The sequence below is a fragment of the Cervus canadensis genome, chromosome 18, assembly GCF_019320065.1.
Source record: "Cervus canadensis isolate Bull #8, Minnesota chromosome 18, ASM1932006v1, whole genome shotgun sequence".
In the NCBI taxonomy this organism is placed as follows: Eukaryota; Metazoa; Chordata; class Mammalia; order Artiodactyla; family Cervidae; genus Cervus; species Cervus canadensis.
In genome coordinates this window covers 16,161,217-16,187,190 of record NC_057403.1, presented here as the reverse complement: position 1 = coordinate 16,187,190, position 25,974 = coordinate 16,161,217, and the positions used below count along the sequence as shown (strand labels likewise).

Sequence of the window (25,974 nt, the reverse complement as noted above, 5' to 3'; positions counted from 1 at the left end):
ATAATTTAACAGTGAGGAAGAACACATCTTACTTAAGAAGCAGGATCTCCTTAGACCTGCCCAATATGGAGACAGCCAGCCTCCCACACTAAGGACTCCAGTGCTTTAGACATGGACCTTGATTATATAGCTACCCAGGTCAATCTCAGACAAGCACAATGGGAGTAGACAACCACACCAGAGAAGAGGCTAGTTTTGGACCATGAGAAGGAAGGCTCATCCCAAGGAGCTCTCAGATGGCATCAATCAAAGAACTGGACTTGTCCTCACGTCTGATGTATCCTCCACCCTCTCTAGGGGCTTCTCAGGTGGGGCTAGTGGAAAAGAACCTGCCTGCCAATGCTGATGCAGGAGACTAAGGGATGGAAGTTTGATCCCTGGGTCAGGAAGATCCCCTGGAGGAGGAAATGGCAACCCACTCCAGTATTCTTGCCTGGAGAATTCCATGGACAGAGGCACCAGTCCAGATGATCAGGAACCACAGACAAAGGTCATGCTCTTTGGTAGTCAATCGCTCCCTCTTAGAAATCCCATGAGCCTTCCAATCTGGGTGCAGACAGACCAAGTGATATGGGGACATGCATCCAATGGTCAGTGAATCGATGAGCAGAGTTTACGGATCACTGAGAAGATGATGCTGTCCCAGACAATCAACGGTGTCAGGACAGAGAATGCAGGGTCCCACCTGTGTAGGGTCTCCTCCCAGTCAGAGTGTGCAGATGTGACCCCAGCTCCCCAGCTGAGCCCTCTGAGTGACCCTCAACACCTCTACATCTTCCCTTGAAATTTCACTGGAAGTGGGTGTGTAATGAATGCAAATAATGAGGATGTAGTCTCCTTTCAGAGCCTGTAGAACAATGTGTTTAATTAATTATGCAAAACTTAGCTAATTTTGTCATAGTTTGATTATTATTTGTGAGAGCTGTTTGACTGTAGGCAAAGCACTGGATCTTGTGCCTCAGTTTCCCTGTCTGTAAAGCTATAGAAGAAGAGCTGGATCTTAGGGCTGCTGTGAAGATGTTCACTAGGAAGTGAATGAGATTAAAATTCTTCCCTGGGTACCTACACAGGGTCAGCATGCAAGGTGATATTTTGGTTTTCAGCGTTTTGGGTTTTAGCTCTAGAGTTAAACAAGTTGGTTACATTTTTGTTTCATCTGGTCCTAATTCTATGACTTCCATTCCTTTATTGAAGCATGTGTGTCTCAAATCTATGAATGCACAGCGGGGATGACAACCCCTCCCTTGTGGGGATGGAAAGATCAGAACAAATGGGTGTGAAGGATTTCCCACTGTGCCGGTCGCACAGGAGGACCTGGAAACAGTTCATTAATATTATTACTACTAATCAATGTTGAGTGGACTGGAGAGGAGCTATCCTCTAAGACCAACAATTGTTATGGAAACAAAAAAACAGAGGGAGGGGTATAATGTGAGAAGAAAAGAGTCCTTCAAAGGAAAATGAACAGGACATGGAAATGGCTACAGTGAGAGAATGGAGAGCTAGAGCAAGTCCAAGGTTTCAAATTTGATAAGCAGTAAAACGATGCAAGCACGTGCAGTGGGAGAGTCAGGAGGACACTGTGATGAGAAAACACACAGACCGCAGAGCATTTCCTTCCTCCTAACCAGGACGTCTCCCTGTAAGACTCCTCGGGATATTCCCTCCAGTGAACTCGGACCCCACTTCCCCTCTCTCTTTCTCTCCTGCTTTCAGGGCAAGAAAACACCCAAGCGCTCAATGTGGGGACCATTGTTGGCATCGTGATTGGGCTCCTGCTTGTGCTGACACTGGCGGCTGCCCTGGGATGTTTCATTTTCCTTCACAGGTACAATGGCATTCCCAGATTCTGCTCCTGCCCCCAGGTTGACCCAGGTCCTAGAGGAAGGACACTCCATCCTCCCATTCTCGTCCTGGATCTCCAGGACCTCCCCACTGCCCCGTGGATATTCTCTCTCATCCTTCAATTCCTCCCTCACCAGGTATTGACCTGTGGCGGCTTCCTTAACACCACCCTCATTTGTTCTGTTATTTAGTCGCGAAGTTGTGTCCAACTCCTTTGCCACACCATGGACTCCACTGTCCATGGAATTTCCCAGGCAAGAATACTGGAGTGGGTTGCCATTTCCTTCTCCAGGGACTCTTCCTGACCCAGGAATCGAACCCACATCTCCTGCATTGGCAGGTGGATTCTTTACCTCTGAACCACCAGAGAAGCCTCATCTATCAGTTAACACAATTAAGACCCCTCCTTGTCCAAGTTCCCTATATGTAGGCTGGCAGGTTGTAAGTACTCAGAAAAAGGTATGTCTTCCCATATATTTAAATCCAGCTACTCTGATGAGAGGCTGTCACAGGGCCAGGATCTGAGGGTCGTCCTCGCCAAGTCCTCACTTGGCCAGAGAATGGAAGTCTGGACAGGCCAAGTGGGGTCAAATGCCCCCACGTGGCCGATGCATTAACAACAGCCCCTGACGCATGAGACACAACATTGTGCCAGGTCAGCAGGAGGTGGGATGTCTTTACACTTAAGGTCCAGGTAATGGAGACAGAGGACAAGGCCACTGTCACATTTCAGCACCTCCTGGATGAGGGCAGGTGGCCACAGCAGCGACACTGCACTCAGTGAGATCCCAGAGTCACTGGCTTCCCCCTTCCTCCCCACGCACTGGCCCTGCTCTCTCCACAGGCGTGATGCATCCACTCAGACAAAGCTTTAGATGGATGGATGCCTTTCGCAGAGCCTTGGTCCCTTTGCTGGCCACTTTCTCCTGAACCCTATTAGCCTATGGTCCTGCCCTTCTGGACTCGGGGCAGGTATGGCTTCTTAAGGACTTTCCTCAGCATCCTTGCTGGGCCCTTCCCTCTAAGCAGCCTCTGTGGAGAAAGGAGGTGTCCAGCCTCTGCTTGGACATAGGGATCCTCCTGTCCCATGTTCTGACACCAAAGCCTTGACCTCCCTCTACACTCCTCACAAATAAGCCTCTTGCTTTTTTTTTTTCCTAACCCCGGTTGCCTGCACCACAACAGAGGGAACTGGCCTTCAGCGTCCACCTCGGGTGAGTGTCTGTTCAGCCCAGGACAGCGGGGAGCCCCGGTCAGGCCCTGCCGCGTCTCTTCCTGCCTGCCACCCCCAGGGTCTCTGGTCCTTTCTCTGGGGCTTCAGAACAGGGGACCCCTAATGCCTAGGCTGCTTGTCCTAAGGCTTGTAATCCTGGCAGGCCCCCTCGCCCTCTCTGGGGCTTGAAATTGCCAGAGTGTCTCTCCCTTCATGGGGCTCTTCCTCCCATAGTTCACCAGAAGGTGGACATCCAGCCTCTCCTCGGAGAATGGGCTAAGCTTCCTCACACGCCCAGTGCTAAGTTCTATTTCTTCTCCCAGGACGTGGTCCCTCTGGCGGCTCTGTCTCCCAGGTAAGTACATCCCTTCCTTCTCTCTTCTCCCCAGCGTCCCCGCTTCACAGTCTCGGGGTAGGGGGACTGTCCAACCCTGAAGCACTGTGAGACACCCTTCACTCGAGGGCAGTTGAAAATCGCTCAGTCGTGTCTGACTCATGTGACCCCATGGACTGTAGACCGCCAGGCTCCTCTGTCCATGGATTTCTCCAGACAAGAATACTGGAGTGGGTTACCGTTGCCTTCTCCAGGGCATCTCCCTGACCCACGGATCGAGCCTCGGGCTCCGCATCGCAGGCAGATTCTTTGCCTTCTGAGCCACCAGGGACGCTCATGAAAGTAGTTAGGACATGGCAAGTCCCACCAAGCTGGGAGCTGGATGCGCTTCAGGGGCATGACCACCCACCACCTCATCCTGAGGCTGCCCTGGTCCCCTGACTTGACCTCAGGAGAACCTTGGAGTTGAGCCAGGAAGAGAGTGGGCATGGGATCATCAGTCAGGGGAGCCAGGCTAACAAGGGTGGCAAAAAGGGCCCCGATAGGATTTGTGGTGGGGGCTGCAGGCTTGGAGATGGCTGCACGGGAGAAATGACTCTCCTTCCCTCTTTCCCTATGCCCGTTCTCTCCCGTGCCCAGGCCTCCCTACCTGAGGCCAGATCACCAGCTCCCATCTACCAGGTGAGTGTGGGGATCCACGGTCTGGTCCATATGCCCAAGGGGCTCAAGAAATGCCCCTTGCACACCTGGCTGTGCTTGGAGTTCCAAGAAATAGCAGGAAAGATGGGAAAAGGGATGAAGAAGAGGGAGGTCTGTGCCAGAAACCTCTGATAAAACCAGACCCCCACAGAGCAGCCCTGGGAGACCTGGGGCCGGGAATCCCTGGTAAGTCATCTGAGAAGGTTACATGAGCTCCAAGGCATCGGTTTTCTTTGGCAGGAATTACTACGCCCCGACACAGATGTTTACTGTCAAATCAACCACAAAGCAGATGTGGGTCGTTAGTTCCTCCAGACAAGTCTCCTTACGGACTGTGGGAAAGAGCTTACCTGAGACCCAAGACCCGAGTGAGGTCAAGAGGTGGAGCCTGAGGCAGAGAACCAGCTCTGAGACCTGAGGCTATTCGGGAACCTGGGGCCAGGCTCAGGGTCCTCCTGGATTCCTGGAGACCCTGACAGGCTGCCCTGAACCCTGGATGGACCAGAACTCAGACTGCAGCTCCCAGAGTGGGGGGAGGTTTCAACAGGGCAAGAGACTGGCCTGTGACCCACTGTGACCAGCTGAGAGATCTGCATAAAGAGCACTTTCCTTCCCCTGCTTGCAAAATGTACTGCCCTTGAGTCCTGTCCAGCAAGAAATTCACCCGAATCTCTGCTCCCGTTTCTCCATGGTCCCACAGGGAAAGTATTAGCTCTGGTTACCTGACCTCCCCATCTATTCCCTGTGGGAAAGCAAGGGGAAGGCTGTGAGAATGGAGGTGGGGGGCATGCTAGCAGGAAAGGAGGGTCACCAGACCCTTCGCAGCCACACGGGCACTCGGCAGTCCTCACACGGCCCTGGGGTCCCAGACACCTCCCAGTGCTTGCTCACTTGGAATGGAGTCTCTGGAGCACAGAATGTGGGGCCACCTGAGACCCACTAGAACACGAGTCAGGAAGGAAGGAAGAGTCGTGTGTGAGACACATATTCTGGGTGAGGCCCCTGTGCAGCCTCTTGGCATCCTGAGCGCTCTGGTCCTCCTCACCAGGCCCTGCTGGCCCCAACTGGTGGCTGCCTCCAATGAGTTTTTGTTGTTCAGTTGCCAAGTTGTTTCTGACTCATTGGGACCCCATGGACTGCAGCACCCCAGGCCTCCCCATCCTTCACTGTGCCCTGGAGTCTGCTTCAACTAATATCCACTGAGTCGGCGATGGGACGGGAACTTTTGTCTGTCCACAGATCCAGGATCCAGAATGCCTTCTCTATCCGTGGGTTTCTGTCGTTTCCCTAAGGGCCTGAGCCCTGAGGTCATCATTCCCTCTGGGGGGACAGAGGAGCAATCAGAGTCACCTAAGTAGGAAGGACCCAGAAGCCATGCTCTGAGAAAGGCCCTCCCAGGAACTTCCCGTGACCTCTGTCCACTTCCTGTTGGTTTCCACTTTGTTTTCCAGCGTGGATTATGAGGCTACCCCTCACACACACACACACACACAGACTAAGGGTGGAGTTGCAGGGCTCTACCTAAAAATCAACCTGGCTACCCACGGCAAAGGGCCCACCTGTCTCCTCCTCAAAGTGTCCCAAGGGCCTTTCTGCCCGCATCTCACCTGAAGCCCCCACCACACACCTGGGCTAACAGTTCTCAGTCTCTCCCTGAGGTCCCTGGGATAGGTGCTGTTCTCATATAGGTCCACTCAGATCAGGTCCCCACACTCGCACAAATAAAGCTGGTGTGTGCACTAAGGCACAGAACCCACATTTGATAAGCATGCTCGGCCAGTGGCAAGTGTCATTTGTGCTGAGAGGAGATGAGAGGTAAGAGAAACCACCTGCAAAGCTTCCGATCATGATTTAGGTCTAAATTACTCCTTATCCTCCAGGCACACAGTCTTGGATTAGACAAGGTCACACCTCAAGACCATCCTATCAGGCTGTACCAAATGACCACAAATTGAATGGCACAAATCTACGCAAATCAAGGTGTCAGTATGACCCTGTTCCTTCTGGATTCTACAGACAGTTCATTTCCTTGCCTGTCGAAGCTGTGAGAGGCTGCCTCCTTTCCTGGGATTGTGGCCCCTTCCTGCATCTTCAGTGCCAGCAGTGGAACATCTTGAAGTCTCCCCAAACTCTCCTTCCATCATCCCATCTCCTCTGGCTCTGCCTCTCTTGCCTTCGTCTCTATTTATAAGGAATATTATGAAAGTATTGGGCTCAGCCAGATATATTCCCCACCATAATCTCCCAGTCACGTGATCTGAATGTCTTCCGTAGGTTTCCTTAATCGTGGGGCACATTCTCGGATTGTGGGCTTGAGCTTGTGGACATCGCCTAGGGTTCTGTGCTCTGTCTGCCACTCCTCTCAACGTCGTGGTCATCATCTTCCCTCCTTCAATGTGCCCTGGGCAGCTTGGACTTTGTCATGCTCATGTGGGGTCACGTCCTGCCATGACGTCCGCAAAAATCTCACCGGCCCTAGGCCTGGAGATCGAGGCCAGTCCACACTCCCTGCAGCAATCCCCACCTCTTCTTTTCTGTGAAGTGAAACTTGCTCAGTCTGTCCAACTCTTTGCAACCCCGTGGACTGTAACCCTCCAGACACCTCTGCCATGGGATTCTCCAGGCAAGAATACTGGAGTGGGTATCCATTCTCATCTCTGTAGGCTCATCAAACCCAGGTCTCGCGCATTGCAAGAAGATTCTTTACTAGCTGAGCCACGGGGGAGCATCTTCTTCACTAGCAATGCCCAATTTTTCAGAATGAAAAGAAAGATACGACTCAGAGACCACAGCTCCCAGCCCCTAGGCAGCCTGTGTTGATCAGCACCATGGACAGTGTCTCTGCTGTGCTCATCCCAGGGGCTGCAGCAAGAAGGGCTCAATGGGAAGGGACGGCTGGATACCCTGCTGATTTCTATTCTATAAGAAAGATGAACATAGGAGGAGGTGTTCAGGGATAACCCAGTTTGCTCTAGTTTGTCAATCGGGAGCACTTTCTCCTGTCTGTGTATTAGTTGAATCTGCACCCATGATAACTCCCGGGTGAATGATCCTGCACCTGGAGGGTGTCCCCAAGGAGGCTGAGAAGTAACTCTGGCCTCTCAGAGTATCTCCCCGCCACTGAGTGTCAGATGACCGTCTTGTCTACAACTTGGAGGGAGCGTTTCATGACTAAGTCCTGACCCTTGGTACCTGACCTTGGAGACAGCCATCAGCTAGCCTGGAGGCCCCCTGAGCAGAGCCTCCTGTTCCCTCATTCCCCAAATGATCCCCCGCGGCCCAGGGAGCAAGGCTGAGCAGCAGGCCTGGGCTACCCTCCCAGCTCCTCCAGGCTGAGCCCTGAGCCAGTAGCAGGGCGTTTGCCATCTCTCCGTGCTTCCAACAGAGCACGGGTCCTGCTGAAGGACAAGTGGGGCCTGAGACCACTCTCCAGGGTACAGTCCATCACCTGAGGGCTCCTCCATCTGCCTGTGATCCCCAGGGAAGAGAAGGAACTAGGGCTCCCACAGTCACCCCAAATTCCTCTTCTCCATAAATGTACCATTGACAGGGGTAAGTCTGACACCCAAACCCAGCACTACACTTCCCAAGGGCTCAGGTCTAAGCCATCTAGCATCCCAAACAGTCACACAAAATGCTCGGTTTTACCCACGATAATGGTCACTTGGGTCCCAGGGCCCTCTCCTATCTTCCATGGGGACAGACTCTGCAGGAATCACCTGGGCTCAGGTGCACCACCTGTGGAACCATGGTGTTTAAACAGACCAGCAGAAGGAGCTACTGAGGGTATCTCAGGGGTCCTGGCATCTGGTCAACCACAGAGGCACAGCCAAAGGACTTCGTGATAAGATGAATGGAAGGATGGGTAGGGGATAAAGGAGGGATGTGGGCAGGGAGATGGGCATATGGACACACGTGCTATCTCCTCACAGAATTTTCCCATAAAGGGTGAGGATGCTGGAAATGGACATTCTCCTATACTCCCCCTGCAAATGCAGTTTAGTGGATACAGTGACATTCAGCGTGCACACCTGTTGACCAGGACTCCAGTTCTAAGAGGAACCCTGAGCTGGGAGCTCGGACATGGAAGGATTCACCTGTCCTGCTTCTGCTGAGTCCACTGGCCAGCTCCAGGCCTGGTGCAGGGAGTTTCATACCTGTGTGCCGAATGAATGAGCTCCTGGATCATACTCCACAGGGGCGGAGATTTGTGGTGAGGTGTTCACTGCAGAGCTGATGGTCAGTGTGAAAGGCAGGATGCTCGCTAGTGGCTGTCTAGACTGAAAACAAATTTGCAGTGCAGTCACCCAAATGGCAGAGCAGGTCCTCAGCCTGTGGAAAACCAACGTTTCAGTGGGGTCCTGGATGTTTGAGAAAGAAGGACATGAAAAGAACACCTGACAACTTCAGGAAAAACATTTAATTCTGAACTATTCTTATTATTTTTATTTTGTTTTAAATTTCTGGCTGCACTGGGTCTTCATTGCTTTTCCACTGGTTTTCTCTAGTGCAGTGAGCAGGGGCTACTCTTTGTTGTGATACACTGGCTTCTCATTGTGGTGGCTTCTCTACTCCCAAGCATGGGCTCTAGGCAAGTAGACTTCAGTCATTGCAGCTCGTGGTCTCTGGAGCACAGACTCAGTAGTTCTGATGCATGGCTTTAGTTGCTCAGAAGCAGGTGAAATCCTCCTGATCAGGGATCAAGCCCATGTACTGTGCTTTGGCAGGCGGAATCCTATCCACTGAGCCACCAGGAAAGTCCTCTAAACAATGCTTAACTTGTAGGCAGACACTGGTTCATCATGGCCACCCCACACATGAGGTTTCCATATTTGAGTATGGGTAAATAAACAAGAGATGTATGTCATACTTTTTGAATATACAGACACACAACCATCAGCTCTGTGTTCACTAGCCCTGCAGACACACATCCACCTGCTCTGTACTCACTAGCCCTGATGCTGTGACTTTGGCAGCAGGCCTGTCACTGACATTGTGGTTGTTCTAGTTGCTAAGTCATGTGCAACTCTTTGGCGACCCCATAGACTGTAGCCCGCCAGGCTCCTCTATCCATGAGATTTCCCAGGCAAGAACACTCCAGTGGTTTGCCATTTCTTCTCCAGGAGATCTTCCTGAGCCAGAAATCAAACTGGGTCTCCTGAATGGGCAGGATGATTCTTTACCACGGCGCCCCCAGGGAAGCCCATGTTGCTGAAAATCACTTGTTCAAACCCATGCAATTTACAGCACCAACTATGAACCCTAATGGAAGCTATGGAAGCTGGGTCATTTTCATGTATCCATGTGGGTTCATCAATTGATAAAATGTACACCTCGGGTGTGGAAGGCCGAATATGGAGGAGGCCCTACACTTGTGGGCAGCAGGTCCTAAGAAAACTTGTACCTTCCCTCACTTCTGCTGTGAACCTAAAGCTACTATAAAAGATAACCTTTAAGACAACTGACCTGCCCTGGCAGCAACCCTAATCAGGCTCAAGGAAGATGGAGATTCACCTTTGAAACTTCAAATATCAAAAGGTAAAAAGAAGTAAAAACAATCTAATAATTAAATTAGAATGCTGAAGAGGCCATTAGATCCTAATAATTCAGTTACTACAATCATACGGGGTGACAGGGAAGCTGAGGCCAGAGATAGCGTGCTTGATCCCTGTGTCCCTTTTGCTGAAAGAATCTCTGATCAGGGGCCGATGGAGAAGCCCCACCTTCCTTCCCACCATGAAGACCAGGTCCCCTGATGGGGGCAGAGATAGAGAAGGCGGGAAGAGGAGGTGCAGTGTCACCACACCACCCCTGGTCTTCAAATTCCACCTGGCCCTGCCCCATGGGGAAGACACTAAGGGGTCAAGGGAGAAAAGGAAATGCAGCCTTTGCATGTCCACATGGACCCTCTGGCACAGGCGGGGAACAAGGAGGTTTCCTCACCCTCCTCCTACTTACAGATGCTCCAGTCCTGCCCCAGGGCTGAGAATGTTGCAACTGGATCCTCTTCTACAAAGAGAAATTGGCCTGGTATCAACACAAATGTCAACTGAATGAAATCTTGGAGTGGGGTATGTAAGAGAAGATCTTGGATGAGAGAGTTGGAAATTCAGAGTGGGACATGATTGAGCATAAATGATATGTAGTGTTGAAAGGGTTAGTCGCTTGGAAGTGTCCGATCCTTTGCGACCCCCTGCCTGTAGCCTGCCAGGATCCTCTGTCCCTGGGGTTTGTAAAACGATTATGTAAACACTTGACAAATTCTTGAGCTGTCTTAGGAGAAAACCTTCTTGAGGGCCTTTCCCTTCTACACTCCCCTCCTTGGCCACCAGAGGGCGGCAGAGCTCCTCCACAGTCGGGCGCCTCCACAGGGCTGCCCACCTCCTTCCCACTTAGCAGCTCCCACCGCCCAGCAGCCTCCGACCCTCAGCAACCTACTCCGTCCGTGGTCCTCCCCACTCTCCCAGTTCCCCACACTGGACTCTGTCAGCTCCTCCTCCCAGCCAGGCCCACCTGAAGTCCAGACTCCCCTCAGGTAGCTCTGCCCTCTCATCCCCTGTCATTCTCTGCTGAGGGTCTGCTCACCCTTCACATCTCAGGCAAAAGGTCACTTTCTCAGGGGTGCCTTCCATGATTCGCAGTCCAGCTGAGATTCCATGACAGACTCCGGATGCACCAGACCCTTTCCGTTCAGTCCATCCCTCCATTATAATTAGCTCCTTATTTCCAGGATTTTCTCTGAGTGTCTGCCTCCCCATCACAAGTCAAGTGTGTTCACCCACGACCCAAGTCTATCCTATTCTCTGGAGTCCAGGACACAACCCACAGCTGACATGTCACACATGCTCAATATACTCTTTAAATAGATAAGGGAATCTACATAACAGAAGCCAGACCCCCACCCCCCTCCCAGAGTGACACCGAGGGGTCAGAGAATATCCCTTGTGGACACAGGGGCCCTGGCATCTGAGTTGGGGGAGACCTGCAAGTGCCCACAGCTGCTCCAGGGCAGGACTCTATTCCTCCCGGAGTCAGGAGGACAAGGGCCGCTTATCTGTGAGGAGGCAGACCTCTACTCATTCCCAGATTATCACACCCACTCCCATCTCTACTCAGGAGAATCTTCTAGTCTCCCCAGAGGGCCTGGGGTAGCAGCTTGATTCCTTCTCCTTCTCTCGGAGACCTGACGTGGCTCAGAATCCTCATCCTCCATCCCAAGGGAGTGACCACAGGGGAGGGGGGAGCCCCAGCGTGAACTCACAGGAATTGGGGAGCAGCTCCTCATCCCAAGGTCCCTGATCTGGGGGGACACCTGTGGTCCTTGGAGACATCTCAGTCCCCCAAAGCATCCTGGGAAAGGAAGGGAACTTCCAGAGCAGCGTGGCACAGGGGAACCCAGCTTCTGCAGTTGCTCCATCTCAGGGGGACTGGGTCCCATGGGGGAGGTGGAGCTGCCCCAGGTCCCGGCGCTGTGGGGAGACCGAGAGCAGACCACCGATGGGGACACAGAGAACTAGGGCGCAGCCCCAGTGCTGAGAGGTGGGGAAGGACAGGCCTTCTGGGGTCCAGCCCACAGGCCGCCACCCTCGCCCCAAAGCCCCAGAGACTCCCCACCAACCCTTCCTTTGAAGCCTCAGGGACTGAGAGCTCCTCCTGAGCCCACGTCCACCTGGATGGACGGTTCTCCTGCCACTGAACAATGCCCATCCTCTCCCTGGGCTCACCCGGCGCTGGGATGGAGTCGGGAAGTCTGGGGACCCACAGTGACCTGCACCCTGGCTGAGAGCCCCTAGTCTGGAGGTCAGCACCCCCCTCTGCCCAGGGCACAGAGCCAGCTCACACCCTTTGGCATTTGCACCCCTGTGCAGCCCCTAATATTGTCCCCAGGTCTGCTCATGACCTCCAGGGGGCGATATGGGGCCACACAGAGATTAACAGGTGACCTTTGCTCTGGCTAAGGAGGTGGAGAAGGAGCCTGATTTCCATCCCTCCCTCTAAACAGCGGTCTCCAACCTAAAGGGCACCAAGGATCGGTTTCATGGAAGACAGTTGTGGAGGGGTGGGGATGATTTGGGGATAATTCAAGCGCATTACAATTACTGGGCACTTATATCTATTATTATTACATCAACTCCACATCAGATCATCAGGCGTTAGACCCCAGGGGACCCCTCCTCTAACAGACCCTCAGGGCCCCTCCTGTGTGCCCACACTATGCTGCCCAACCTTCTAGGGGCCTATGGGCACCCATGCCAGCTCCCATCCCTGCCTGGAACCACCCATGGGAAAGATCACAGTGACCACAGAAAAATCAGCCAGGGTGACAGAGGAGGCCCTATAATGGCAAGGAGGACCTGAACAGTTTCTGAAGGCTCAGGCAACCAGGCACAGAGAGGGAGAGTCTCCTGGAACTTGACCCGAGGACCAGGGAGCCCACAGTCAGCCCACCCCCCAGCACCAGCTTCCTCTCTTCCCAGGACATACAGGAAACCTTTCCCTTCTCACCTGGGAACTGCAGCTCCTCCTGACACCCGCTTCTGGGTCTCTGTCCCTGGAGAAGGCAGTGGCAACCCACTCCAGTATTCTTGCCTGCAGAATCCTGTGGACGGAGGAGCCTGGGGGGCTGCTGCCCATAGGATCGCACAGGGTCTGACACAACTGTAGCGATAAAGCCTGCATGCATGCATTGGAGAAGGAAATGGCAACCCACTCCAGTATTCTTGCCTGGAGAGTCCCAGGGATGGAGGAGCCTGGTGGACTGATGTCTATGAGGTCGCACAGAGTCAGACACGACTGAAGTGACTTAGCAGCAGCAGCAGCAGCGGTCCCAGAAAACAGACGCCAGGCTGGTGACAAGCTAAGGTGGAGGTCAGGCCCCTCTCCAGTCGTCACTCATGTGACCCCTTTCTCTCATCCAGAGTCAGTGTGTTCTTCCTGAGGGGAGTAAAGCAATCTTCTCAGATATTTGAAAACAACAGGAAGACCCTGGGCACCCAGCTGGGTTTCTGTGAACGGGAACAGTTACCAGCAAAATTTGGAAAGTTTGGATCTGTGCGTTGTGCTGAGAGACCCCAGATCAAAACACAGCAGAGGCCAACACTGGGGTAGGTGGGGCAGCCTAACCGGGGTTCTGGGGTCTCAGTCAGGCTGGGCAAGCACGTGACCTGGGCGGCTGCTGAAACAGCATTTCTAAGGTGTCACCTGGGGGTTTGCAGTCTTCATGAAGGTCCACAGGTAATTCCCACGCACTGCAGGGATGACGTCCCTGTGACTAGAGTTCCTGACGCACCCCCCACCCCCCGGCTCCTGCTCTGAGGGGAAAAGCCAGAAGGGCATGAGGGAGGCTGAGTGTGCATCTGATCCAGATCATGGGGGCCCCGGACCCGGACACCCCAAGGCTGTGATTTTCCAGACAAGGGTGTGTGTGTGTGTAGGTATGTGTGTGTGTGTGTGTAGGTGTGTGTATGTAGGTGTGTGTAGCTGTTTGTGTAGGAATGTGTGTGTAGGGATGTGTGTGGGGGTGTGTAGCTGTGGGTGTGTCTAGGTGTGTTGTAGGTGTTTATGTGTGTAGGTGTGTGTGTGGATATGTGTGTGTGTGTGTGTGTGAGTGGAGAATCACTGCTCTAGAAGGCAGAGGACTCAGCACAGTTTAGGGAATAGAAAGACAGAAGGGGAAGGGGGCGGGGCCACTAGGGAGGGAAGGATGAGCGGGGAGGGAGTGGGAGGGGCCTGGGCAGAGGCCCCGCCCCCGGGCCACGTGACCCAACCAAGCGCTCCTGCCCCGGGAGGAGGCCCAGCACAGAGCGGGAAGGACTGCAGAGCTCACACAGCGACTGCAGGGCCTGTGAGCGTTTCTGGACCGGAAGTTCTCCTCACAGAGAGGGGCCAGCAGACAGCAGGCCCCATGGAGCCCCCGTCAGGCCCGGCAAGCAGGAGGCATGTCCCCTGGAACAGGCTCCTCCTGGCAGGTGAGAGGGGACAGTTTTCAGGGAGTGGGCAGAGACTGGAGAACAAGAGACTGGCTGGTCTCTGAGGGAGACGGGGCTCTGAGAGGGGACAGAGGACTTCTGTTCAGGCAGAAGGCGGGGAGCAGGGAGGGTGAGGGGCTCAGCCCCAGGAGACTCTCCATGAACTAGAGTTGGGGAGGGGCGGGAAGACCTCAAACGGTGTTGGTTTTGTAAGTTGTTCTTCACTGAGCAGTAATTGTTGGAAACTGATGACAATAATATTGTCTCACCACAGAAAAAGACATAACCAGGACAGTAACCACTGTCCTTACCCGGCACCCTTAGAAACTGACAAACACCAGGCTGTGGGATTCCTGGGAACACTCCTTCCTTCATCCCCAGGTATTAATACCTGGAGCCTGGTCCAGGCCCTGGGGTATAACCAGGATCAGACAAGCCCCTCCCCTCACGGAGCCCAGGCTCTGTGGGGAGGAAGACAGACAAGCAGAGAGATCTAGAATGTGCTGTCAGGCGCTGACAGGGGTCATGCAGGACCCAGACAGGGAAGGGTCAGCAAGTGAACACAGAGGGTCTTTACAGCAGCTGGTCATTGTTGGGGGCAGCTCCCCAGAGGCCTCTGAGTGTGAGCAGGTGTGTGAGGGCAGCGAGGGAGTGAGCCGGGGGACAGCTGGGGAAACAGAGGAAATACAGAGCCCAGAGGGGCTGAAGTGATGGGGGTCATGCTGCTGACCTTGAACCAGGAGGACACACACATACACGTATATACACATACACACAAACACACATACACACGCACGCATGCACACACACATATACAGACACTCAGACACATACACACACATATACACATACACACATACACACAGACACAGATACACATACACACAGACACATATACACACACATATACACACAGACATACACACATACACACATATACACACACAGAGACACACACACAGACACACACAGAGATACACACACAGACACACACACATACATACACACATATACACACACACACACAGATACACACACACATATACACACACACACAGCCTCACACAATATAAAAACACACACCAAGGCTGAGGGATGAAGAGACCTGCTCAGGACCCAGGGCACCATTTTCCCATCGCCACACAGGTCAGAATATTAACTGATTTTTCTCTCTTCCCTCCTAGTCTCACTCTTTTTTTTTTTTTTTTACTAGTCTCACTCTTAACCTTCTGGCCCCTGCCCACCACTGCCTGCCTCAGTGTTGACACGGTGCTCCCCCTTGCTGCAGAAGGGACAGATGTTCTTCTACTTGCCCACAACGTGACAGAGAATAGTCTAGGCTATGCCTGGTACAGAGGAGAAAGGGTAGAAAACATCCAGTTAATTGCATCATACAGAGTAGACACTAATGTAACTACCAAAGGGTCTGCACACAGCGGAAGAGAGACACCTTACCCCAATGGAACCCTGCTCATCCAGAACGTCACCCAGAAAGACACAGGATCCTACACGCTGCTCGTTACAAACGATGATTTACAGACAGAAAGACAAACTGGGCATCTCTGCATATACCGTGAGTGCTTCCTCTCTGACCTCGGAGTATTGGGTGGGAAAGTGAAAGTGAAAGTCGCTCGGTCATGTCCGACTCTGTGACCCCATGGACTATACAGTCCATGAAATTCTCCAGGCCAGAATACTGGAGTGGGTACCCTTTCCCTTCTCCAGTGGATCTTCCCAACTCAGGAATCAAACCCAGGTCTCCCACATTGTAGGCAGATTCTTTACCAGCTGAGCCACCAGCGAAGCCCAGGATAACTGGAGTGGGTAACCTATCCCTTCTCCAGCAGATCTTTCTGATCCAGGAATCGAACCAGGGTCTCCTGCATTGCAGGCAGATTCTTTACCAACTGAGCTATGGGTCGGGGTAAGTTCTATTCACACACACAGGACTGACAGACCCGGATGGTGCCTCCATCCTCCTCTGCATGATGTCCAGTGTTGGGGTTTGAACATTTAGTGCAGGACGCACGCTGTGGAGACAAACTCCAAAGGGTCAGAAATGCTTTCCAGGAAGCCAGACCCTGCAGACACCCTGTGCAGGAAGGATGGTCTGATGGAGGGACTCAGCAGAGGGAGAGCACTCTCAGTCCAGTGCCCCGGGTCCCTCCCCATGACCATGACCCTGAGGAAGACCCTTCAGGACTCAGGGAAGACCCCGGCCTGAGGGCCCCCAGGGATCCTCACAGAGAAACTCAGCCCCAGGAAGCCCTTCTCCAGACCCTGTCCCAGGGCTCCTGCCTCCAGTGACACTGAGCCAAATCCCTAGGCTCCAAGCTGGACGCCAGCCAGAGCTCAGCCCTGAGAGCCACAACCAGGCAGGGGGACAGCCTGGTCCTGCTCCTGAGACTCAGCATGGAGATCACAGGGGCACAAGGTCCCCAGGTGGTCAGTCAGCTGCCCTGGGGGACTTGGAGACTCCAGAGAAGTCTCAGCATCCCCAGGGAGGAACGAAGGAAGGAAGACACTCCTAGAAGCTCCTCATCCCCAGGGTGCCACCCAGGGAGCTCTCTCCCGAGGCTGGTTGATGAAAACCAAGAGAGACGCCAGGTGGTCTCTGAATCCCTCCCTGTTCTGTCCACCACTAAACGCAACTGCACAGTCAACCCCCGAGGAAGCCTGTGCTTCTCCCAGACATAGAGCAGGTGGCCTCACACTCTCTGAGCTCAGCTCCCCATGCATTTGTCTTCGATACACAGACCTGCCTTATCCTTTAAGGGCTCAGTCTGGCTGAGAGGTGAGAGATGCCAATCCTGATTGAAGATGCTTTTAGAGAAGCCAAAGGTAGAAAAGGGGCAATGTTCTCTCTGTTATCTGCACAGCAGTGCTACCCACACCCGTCATCACCAGCAACAACTCCAACCCCTGGGAGCACGAGGACACTGTGGTGTTAACGTGTAGATTTGAGACTCAGGACATCTTCTACATGTATTCCATCAACAATCAGAGCCTCCACAACAGCACCAAGCTGGAACTGTGCAAGAGAAACAGAACTCTTACTGTGTTCAATGTGACAAGGAATGACGTAGAACCCTATGTGTGTGAAGCCAGGAATCCAGAGAATATCATCCATGGTGACCCATTCAACCTGAATGTTCTCTGTGAGTAACCTCTGTTCCTACATGGCCCAGGCCTCCTGGCTGAATCTACAGTGCCCGAGGCCAGGCCGTACCCATCCCTCTCAGGTCCAAGAGCAAGGACCCTCACCCTGGGACACCCAGGCTGGCCATGACTTCCTGTCCCAGGCAAGCCCAGGCAGGCCCACCTTGAATCAAGACTAGGAGGGGATGGACTGCTCTGTCTTGAGAGGCTCAGGGTCACCAGCCTGTGATGGGAGAAACAGGTTAATGTCTCAGACTCAGGATGAGTGAACATGAGAGGTAATGGTTGAGACTTTCTACAACAAGGCTGTGATCCAGACAGAAGGACGCTGTGGCCCTAATACAGACCATGAATTTCCCTTCCCTCTGATTGCACCACATGTGGCTTTATGCTCTTTGCTTCAGATGGCCCAGACACCCCACCACTTCCCCTCAGACTCCTGTTACCATCCAGAGGCAAACCTCAGCCTCTCCCACCACACAGCCTCTAACCCCAGCCACAACGTGTCCCTGGCTTATCACCGGGAGGCCCCCACAATCCATACAGGAACTCTTTATCCCCAACATCACTGCAGATAAGAGTCGATCCTGTAACTGCCTTGTCCATAACTTTGTCACTGATCCCAGTAAAACCACAGTCAAGGCTATCACAGTCTCTGTTAAGTGGCTCCTGGCCCATCAGTACCAAGTTTTGTGGTAGAGCCTGTAGGTTTTCAGAAAAGAATCTGAAAGAAGTTACCTCCCAACTTCCCAGAAGTTACAAGCAAATTCCAAATCAGCCTCTGAACCCTCCCACTACATCTCAGCAGACCCTTCTTCCTCCTGCTGTCTGATTTCTCCTGGCAGACCTTGGGTCCAGCCTGGAATGTGGGGAGGGGATTCTCTCAGACCCTGACAGCCTCATGTAGGGGGAGATAGGAAACAAAGAAGGGGCCCCAGGGTCGAGTGCCTTTTGTTGTTGTTGAAGAAATGGATCACATCTCTTCCCAGATGTGATTTGCTATGTGCTCGGTCGCTCAGTTGTGTCCGACTCTTTGCAACCCCATGGACTGTAGCCCACCAGCCTCCTCTGTCCTTGGAATTTTCCAGGCAAGAATACTGAAATGAATTGCCATTCCCTTCTCCAGGAGATCTTTCCCAACCCAAGGATCAAACCCGGGTCTCCTGAATTGCAGGCAGATTCTTTACTGTCTGAGCCATCTGGGAATCCCAGTTCTATGAACTCCGTTGGTTTATTTAAGCACCATGGGTCTCAGACGTATGTACACACAGCAAGGATGACACCCCCTCCATCATGGGGAGGGAAGGATCAGAACAGATGGACCTAAAGGATTTTCCCACAGTGCCAGCCACACAGAATGAACTGGAAACAGTCGGCTAATATTACTATTACTGATCAGGCGTTGAGCAGACCTTCCCTCTAAGACTGGCAATAGGGATGGGAAGGAAAAACAAGGGGAGGGGGCATAATGTAAGAGGAAAGAGTCCTTAACAGGAACATGAATAGGACATGGAGCTGGCTACAGTGAGAGGATGTCGAGTTAGAGGAAGTCCGAGGTTTCAAATGTGATTAAAAAAAGAGAGAGAGAGATGCAATCGCCTGCAGAAGGAGAGTTGGGAAGACACTGTGATGACAAAACACACGACCACACACACCTCAACGCGTTTCCTTCCTCCCTGACCAGGCCCTCTCCCCCGTAGGACTTCTTGCGGTTTTTCTGGTCAGGTGAACTCAGGCCTTCGTCTCCCCCTTTATCTTCTGCTTTCAGGCCAAGAAAACAGCCCAGCCCTCAATAACGAGATCGTTATCGCCATCATGACTGGGATCCTGGTTAGGTTGGCAGTGGTGACCACTCTGGGGTGTTTTGTTTTCTTCAAGATGACTAGAAGGTACAAATGGCAATGCCCGATGCTAATCCTGTCCCCCAGGCTGACGCCAAGCCAGGAAGAAAGACACCGTATCCTTGGATTCCAGACCTGGCTCTCCACAGCCTCCCCACTCCCCCCAAAGACATTCCCTCTCATCCACCAGCCCCTCCTTCACCAGATGCTGACCTGTGGTGGCTTCCCAACACCTTCTTCATCTGTAATTTAGACACAGTTAACTCCCCACTGTCTCCCCACTTTCCCTGGTGGCTCAGTGGTAAAGAATCCACCAGCAATGCAGAAGATGTGGGTTTAATCCCTGGGTCAGGAAGATACCCTGGAGAAGGAAATGGCAACCCACTCCAGTACTCTTGCCTGGAGAACCCCATGGACAGAGAAGCCTGGAGGGCCACAGTCCATGAGATCGCAAAGAGTTGAACGCGACTGTGCATCTGACCACATACATACACACTCCCTGTTTAGAAAAGGGAACCTTCCTTGTTCCCTGTTTTGACACCAAAGCTGTGACCTCCTCCTGCCTCCTGCAACCCTCAAACATAATCTTGACCTTTCCTAGGGCCAGTGGATAGAATGACCTCAGAGAGCAGCAGCCTCCAGCAGCCACCCTGGGTGAGTGTCTTCTCAGCCCGCGAGCAGCTGGGACACCCTGTTCCTATCCTCGTCTCTGCTCCAGCCAGCCACCGCCCTGGGGCTTCATCACAGGGGATCCGCACTGACTGGCCTGCTAGATGTATGAGTTCTGAGTCATGGGTCACCTCACTGGACCCTAAATGCCCAGAAGGTCCCTCCCTGGGTGATGCCCCTTCTCCCATGGTTCTCTGGAAGCCGAGGACCCCCAACCTCTCCTGGGAGGATGGGCTAAACTTCCTCACACCTCTGGTGCTAACTGCTGTCTCTGCTCCTAGGACATGGTCCTCTGGCAGCTCTGTCTCCCCGGTAAGCACATCCTTTCCTTGTCTCTTCTCCCTGTGGTCCCAGCTGTGCAGACTCAGGGCAGTGGGACTGTCCAACACTTCATAGCACAGACACCCTTCACTCCAAGGTAGCCAGCAACATGAACCCCATCCTGGTCAGGACTGGGACTCACTTCATGGGCAGGACACCCCCACACCCTGCGCTGAGCCTGCCTGGTCCCTTCACAATTAACCCTGGAGTCCAGCCAGGAATAGAGTGGGCACTAGGAGCTTCAGACAAGGGTCTCGGGCTATCGAGGGTGGGGCATGCAGCCCAGATGGGGACTGAAGTGAGGGCTTCAGGCTTGGAGGTGGCTGCTTGGGAGGCAGGGCTGGTCACTTCTGAGGAGAAATGACTCTCTCCCTGCCCTCCTGATGCCCACTTTCTCCCCTGCCCAGGCCTCCCTACACAGCCCCAGGCCAATTGTTTCCCCTCTATGAGGTGAGTGTTGGGGATGAATGGTCTGATCCTGCACTTCTAAGGGCACGTTCTTGAGGTCCAGGAAACAGCAGCAAAAATGGGAAAATGGATGAAGAGGAGCGATGCATCTGGGGCCAGAAAGCCTCCAGCACAGCCAGGCTCCCCACAAAGCACCTCTGTGGACCCCAGGCCAGGGAGATCCTGAGACCTGTTCTGAGAAGTTTATAGGGGCTCAAAGGCCTCTTCTTTCTTTACAGGAATTACTCTATCCCAACACAGATATCTACTGCCAGATCCACCCCGAAGTAGATGTGGTTTCTTAGTTTGCTCCAGAAACTTCCCCCTAAGCGCTGTGGAGAACAGCCTGCCTGAGACCCAGAGTCTGAGTGAGGTCAGAAACCTGAAGCAGAGAAACAGCTGTGACCTGTGAAGATACTGGGGGACCTGGGCTCAGCCTTAGTGTCCCTCCTGGCCTTCTGGAGGCCCTGACAAGGCTGCTCTGAGCCCTGGATGGATGAAGACAAGGACTTCCATTCCCTGAGGAACTGAGGGCTTCCAACGGAAGTGGCTGGGCCTGTGACCCACTGTGGACCACCTGAGAGGTCTGAATAAAGAGCACTTTCCTCTCGTTTGCTCTTTTTGTTCACATGGGCTCCTCCCACCTAAAACTCACCCAGGTTCCACAGCAGTGGGACAAACTGTCTCCTCCTCAATGTGGCCCTCGGGCCTCCTCCCACCTGGGCCTCATCTGCAGCCCCCTCCACACACCTGAAGAACTGAGGTCACCTGGGAAGGGTGAGCTTCCCATGTAAGTTCACATGGGTCAGTTTAGCCACATTCACCCGAACAAAAGTGGTCTGTGCACTAAGGCACAGAGCCCAGAGTTCAGGAGGATGTTCGGCCGTTGCCTGAGTGTTGTTTGTTATGAGATAAGAGACAGTTACAAAACCTGCTAAGTTTCACATCGTGATTTGGCTCTAAGATACTCCTTATCTCGTACGCACACAATGTTGGGTTAGAGAAAGTGACACCTCTTGTTTCCTATTGCTGCTGTAGCAACTTATCACAAACCTGTGGTATAAAACAACACAAATCAAGATGTCAACACAGCTCTGTTCTTTCTGGATGGTCTAGGAGGGAGTTTGTTTCCTTGCCTTTCCAAGCTATGAGAGGCTACCTGTTTTCCTTGGCTTGTGGCCCCTTCCTCCATCTTCAAAAGTCAGCAGTGGAGTATCTTAAAGTCAGACTCTGCTTCCATCATCACATCTCTTTCTCTGGCTCTGCCTCTCCTGCCTTCCTTTTTCTTTATAAGGACCACCTTTGTGATTATATTGGGCCCAGCCGGATAACTCACCATAATCTCCTAATCACATGATCCTTAATTTATAATTTCCCTTTATCTTGGGACATCTGCAGAGATTCCCACTTAAGCCACCTAAGCCTGCATGCCACAACTACTGAACCCACACACCACAACTAGAGAGTCTGTGCACTGCAACAAAAGATCCTGCATGTTGCAACTAAGACTCAATGCAGCCAAATAAATAAAATTTTAAAAAATATGTGGTCAACTTTAAGGGGCCATTGTTTTCTCTATCACATCTCTCAAGGTTGTGGTCATCATCTTCTCTCACTGCAAACTACTCATAGTGGTTTAGTCGCTAAGTTGTGTCTGATTCTTGCGACCCCATTGACTGGGAACCTACCAAGCTCCTCTGCCCATGGGATTCTCCAGGCAAGAATACTGGAGTGGGTTGCCATTTCCTTCTCCAGGGGGTCTTCCCAACCCAGGAATCAAAGCCGGGTCTCCTGCACTGCAGGGAGATTCTCTACCAATTAAGCTACAAAACTACTACTCATGGGCAATCTGGAATTGGTCTTCCTGACTGTGGGGTTAGTTCCTGATTTGATGTGCACAGCACCCTCACTGTCCTTTAGCCATGGAGACAGAAGCCAGTCAACACTCCCTGAAGCCCTCTCCATCTCTTCCTTGTTAGAACGCTGTAAAGAAAGCAGATGCAGCTCCTTTGGGTAGCTAGTGTCGGTCAGCACCATGGACAGGGTGTTCACTGTGCTCATTCCAGGGCTGCACAGAAAGGACCCAATGAAAAGGAATGACTGGAAATCCTGCCCATTTCTATTCTTTCTATGAAAAAGATGCAATGAGGCAGAACGTTTAAGGGATAGCCTGCTTTGCTCTAATTTATAAGTCATGAACCTTTTGCATGTGTCTGGACAGTACTTACTGGCACATCTTTTACAACTTGCCACACTGCTGCTGACCACTGCACCCAGAGTAAGCCCCTGGGGAGGCTGAGAACTTACTTTGGCATCTCAGGGAATCTCCCCACCCCTGAGAGTCAGGCAACTGTCTTGCCTGCAACATTAAGGGAATATTTCATGATTAACCTTCTGAACCTTGGTGCCTGACCTTGGAAACACACCCATCCATCACTGAGCCTGGAGCACCACCTGAGCACAGCCTTCTGTTCCCTGAGCCCCGCTGAGCTCCCCAGACAGCAGGCTGAGCAGAGCCTCAGGCTACTTTCCCAGCTCCTCCAGGCTGAGAGCCCTGTGCTGGGTGTCCTTCTCAGCAGAGCAAACCTTTTTCCTGAGGGAACAGTGGAGCATGAAGACATATTTCCCAGGGCAGAACACCAAAGAACTGTTCCATCTGCCTGCAACCCCCAGATGAAGAGAAAAGACTGGGACCCTCAGAGTCATCCCATCTCCTTGTTCCCATCCACCTCACACTCACAAAACCAAATCTGACCCTCCAGACTCATCCCTGCCCTTCCCAGTGGCTCAGGTCCAAGCCATCCATTCAGGGAACCTAGTATAAGGATCGTGGGTGCTCTTATTTTTATTAATTCTTTCTTCTGCTTTGAGTTGGATTCTTTTTGCTGTCATTTTTCTAGTTTCTTGTGATAGAATCTTAGATTATTAATTTGAGGTGGTGTTTCCTATTTGCTAATATAAGCATTTTGTTGCATAAGTACCCTTCTCGGCATTACATAAGCTACATTCTACAAATGGTTGGAGGTTTTTTAATTCAGTATTTAATTCAATGTTTTAAAAATTTCCTTTGAGACTTCACTTCTGGCCATAGATTATTCAGAAATATGTTATTTATTTTCTAAATGTTTCAGAGATTTTCTTGTTGTCTTTCTGTTGCTGATTTATACTGTGACTGTATTATTGTCAGAGAACATACTCTGTTGGATTTATTTTATTTTTATTTATTATTTTTATTTTATTTTAAATTTGGTTAGATTTTAGATATGACACCAAGCCTAAGCAATGAAAGAGGATGAACTGGACATTCTTCTCCTTGGCCAGTCTTTGAAAGGTCAGCTAGCAGCAAATTCTCATAGTTTTCCTTCATCAGAGAATTTCCTGATTCCCCTTTCATTCCCAAAGGATAAATCTGCCAGATTAGAATTCTTAGTTGACAGTTCTTTCTTTTCAGCACTTGAAAAATATGCCACTTCCATATTTTCAGGTACAAAATCTACTGTCATTTAAATTAGAGTTTCTGGGATTTCCCTGGTGGTCCAGTGGTTAGGAGTCTGAGTTTCCACTGCAAGAGGCAGGAGTTCAGTCCCTAGTCAGAGAACTAGGATCCCCCATGCCTCGTGGCCAAAAAAAAAAAAAGATCCTGAATAGGAAATGGGTTGTTTGTCTGGATTTTTTTAAATTGAAGGATAATTGCTTTATGTATTGTATTGATTTCTGCCATGAATCAGCCATAGGTATACCTATGTCCCCTCCCTCTTGATCCCCCCTCTCACCTCCCTCCCCAACCCACCCCTCTAGGTTGTAAAGATATTTTTTCCTTTGTCGTCAGTTTTCGCAAGTTTAATATGTATCTTAGTGTGAATTTGTTTAGACTGATCCTACTTTGAGTTCACTCAGGTTCCTGAGCCATTATTGTTTCAATTTTTTTTTTCAGTCCATGTTTTCTTTTCCTCTGCTTCTGGTATTTCAATGGTACAAAAGTTAAATCTTTTTATTACTGTCCCCAAAAGCTCTGGGACTCTGTTCACACATCAAATTCTTCCACAGAATAGAAAAAGAGATACAGTTCCCAACTCATCCTGAGATTAAAACCAGAACCAAAAGGAGAATGTCAGACCAGTCACACTTATGAACAGAGATGCCAAAATCCTAAACAAGGTTTTAGCAAACCAAATCCAGCAGTATGTGAAAAAAGATGACACGCCATGACTAAGTTTTGTTGGCCCCAGAGAAGTAAATGTTATTTAACATTTTAAATCTGTAAATGGAAGTGCGCTGGAGCTTCTAGGGTGCAAGCAATGTTTTGTTTTCTGATCTAACTGCTAGATACGTGGGTGTGTCCAATTTTTTAAACATTATTAAGCAATACACTTATGACTTGTACATGTCTTTGCATGTAATACATCAGTTTTTAAAGTTTTAAAAAATCTACCTTGTGTGCCATATTAACATATCAAAGGGAAAACTCCTGATTATCTCAATAGATATAGAAAAATAATTTAACAATATTTGCCATCAGCTTATATTTGTAAATTATTGCACTATGAACACAAGGGAACTGCCTTAATCTGATTAAGAATACCTAACAATTTCTACATTCTCGTGTTTTTTGCAGCATTATTCACAATAGCTAAGACTTGGAAACAACCTAAGTGTCCATCAATGGATGAATGGATAAAGATGTAAAGAGGATGTGAGATAGAAAGATGAAATATTATTCAGCTATGCAAAAGAAAGAAATCTTGCCATTTGCAAAAAAAAAAAAAAAAAAAGGTGGATGGACTTTGATGGCATTATGCTAACTGAAATGAATCAGACAGGCAAAGATACATACTATATGATAGTGGCCCCAACCTTTTTTAGCACCAGGGACTGGTTTCATGGAAGACAATTTTTCCACAGATGGGGGCTGGGGGATCATTTCAGAATGATTCAAGCACATTACATTTTTTGCGCATGCTATTTCTATTATTACATCAACTCCACCTCAGCATCAGGCATTAGATCTCAGAGTTTGGAGGACCTATGCTATATGATATCACTTACATGTGGAGTACAAAAAAAAGCCAATGCATAGAAACAGAAAGTAGGATGGTAATTACCAGGAGTTGAGGGGTAGGGGAAATGAGGAAATGTTGCTCAAAGAGTACAAACTTCCAGTGGTAAAATAAACAGGTTCTAGGAATCTCATGTACAGCACGCTGATTATAGTTAGTAAAACTCTATTGTATACTTGAAAGTGCTAGGAGAGTAGACTTTAAGTGGTCTTACCACAAACAAGAAATGGTAATTATGTGATGAGATGGACGTGTTAGCTAATGCTATGGTAGCAATCATTTTGCAATACACATGCGTTTCAAATCATCACAGTGTACAACCTAAATAAGTGTTGCATGTCTATTATATGAGGCTTCCCCGGTGGCTCAGTGGTAAAGAATCCGCCTTCCAATGCAGGAGACACAAGAGATGCAGCTTCCA

General features: G+C 51.0%; 2 protein-coding genes across 9 annotated transcripts in view; both read left to right on the top strand.

Moving 5' to 3' along the window:
• Positions 1-4,765, top strand: part of LOC122420192 (carcinoembryonic antigen-related cell adhesion molecule 3-like) — a 64,040-nt gene extending 59,275 nt beyond the window's left edge. The window contains exons 5-9 of one of the 2 annotated variants that reach the window (XM_043435050.1): positions 1,717-1,828; positions 3,031-3,059; positions 3,382-3,413; positions 4,032-4,073; positions 4,332-4,765. In XM_043435050.1, the coding sequence (XP_043290985.1) occupies positions 1,717-1,828; positions 3,031-3,059; positions 3,382-3,413; positions 4,032-4,073; positions 4,332-4,397 (281 nt within the window). In that variant the 3' untranslated portion in view covers positions 4,398-4,765. The other variant, XM_043435043.1, reaches the window with a different exon arrangement.
• Positions 4,766-13,889: 9,124 nt separating this feature from the next.
• On the top strand, positions 13,890-21,106 carry LOC122420204 (carcinoembryonic antigen-related cell adhesion molecule 6-like). Of its 7 annotated transcripts, XR_006263224.1 has the most exons (8): positions 13,890-14,059; positions 15,273-15,632; positions 16,939-17,217; positions 18,987-19,107; positions 19,661-19,713; positions 20,010-20,040; positions 20,457-20,499; positions 20,736-20,755. XR_006263224.1 is itself a non-coding variant. In XM_043435083.1 (7 exons), exons 1-7 carry the CDS (start codon positions 13,996-13,998, stop codon positions 20,906-20,908), a joined length of 981 nt encoding a protein of 326 aa, XP_043291018.1. In that variant the 5' UTR covers positions 13,890-13,995; the 3' UTR covers positions 20,909-21,106. The 7 variants fall into 7 exon arrangements, 5 of the variants coding, with proteins under 5 accessions (XP_043291018.1, XP_043291020.1, XP_043291019.1 ...); XR_006263223.1 differs by lacking the exon at positions 20,457-20,499 and having other exon boundaries at positions 20,736-20,843; XM_043435083.1 differs by lacking the exons at positions 18,987-19,107; positions 20,736-20,755 and adding an exon at positions 20,758-21,106.
• The last annotated feature ends 4,868 nt before the right edge of the window (positions 21,107-25,974 follow it).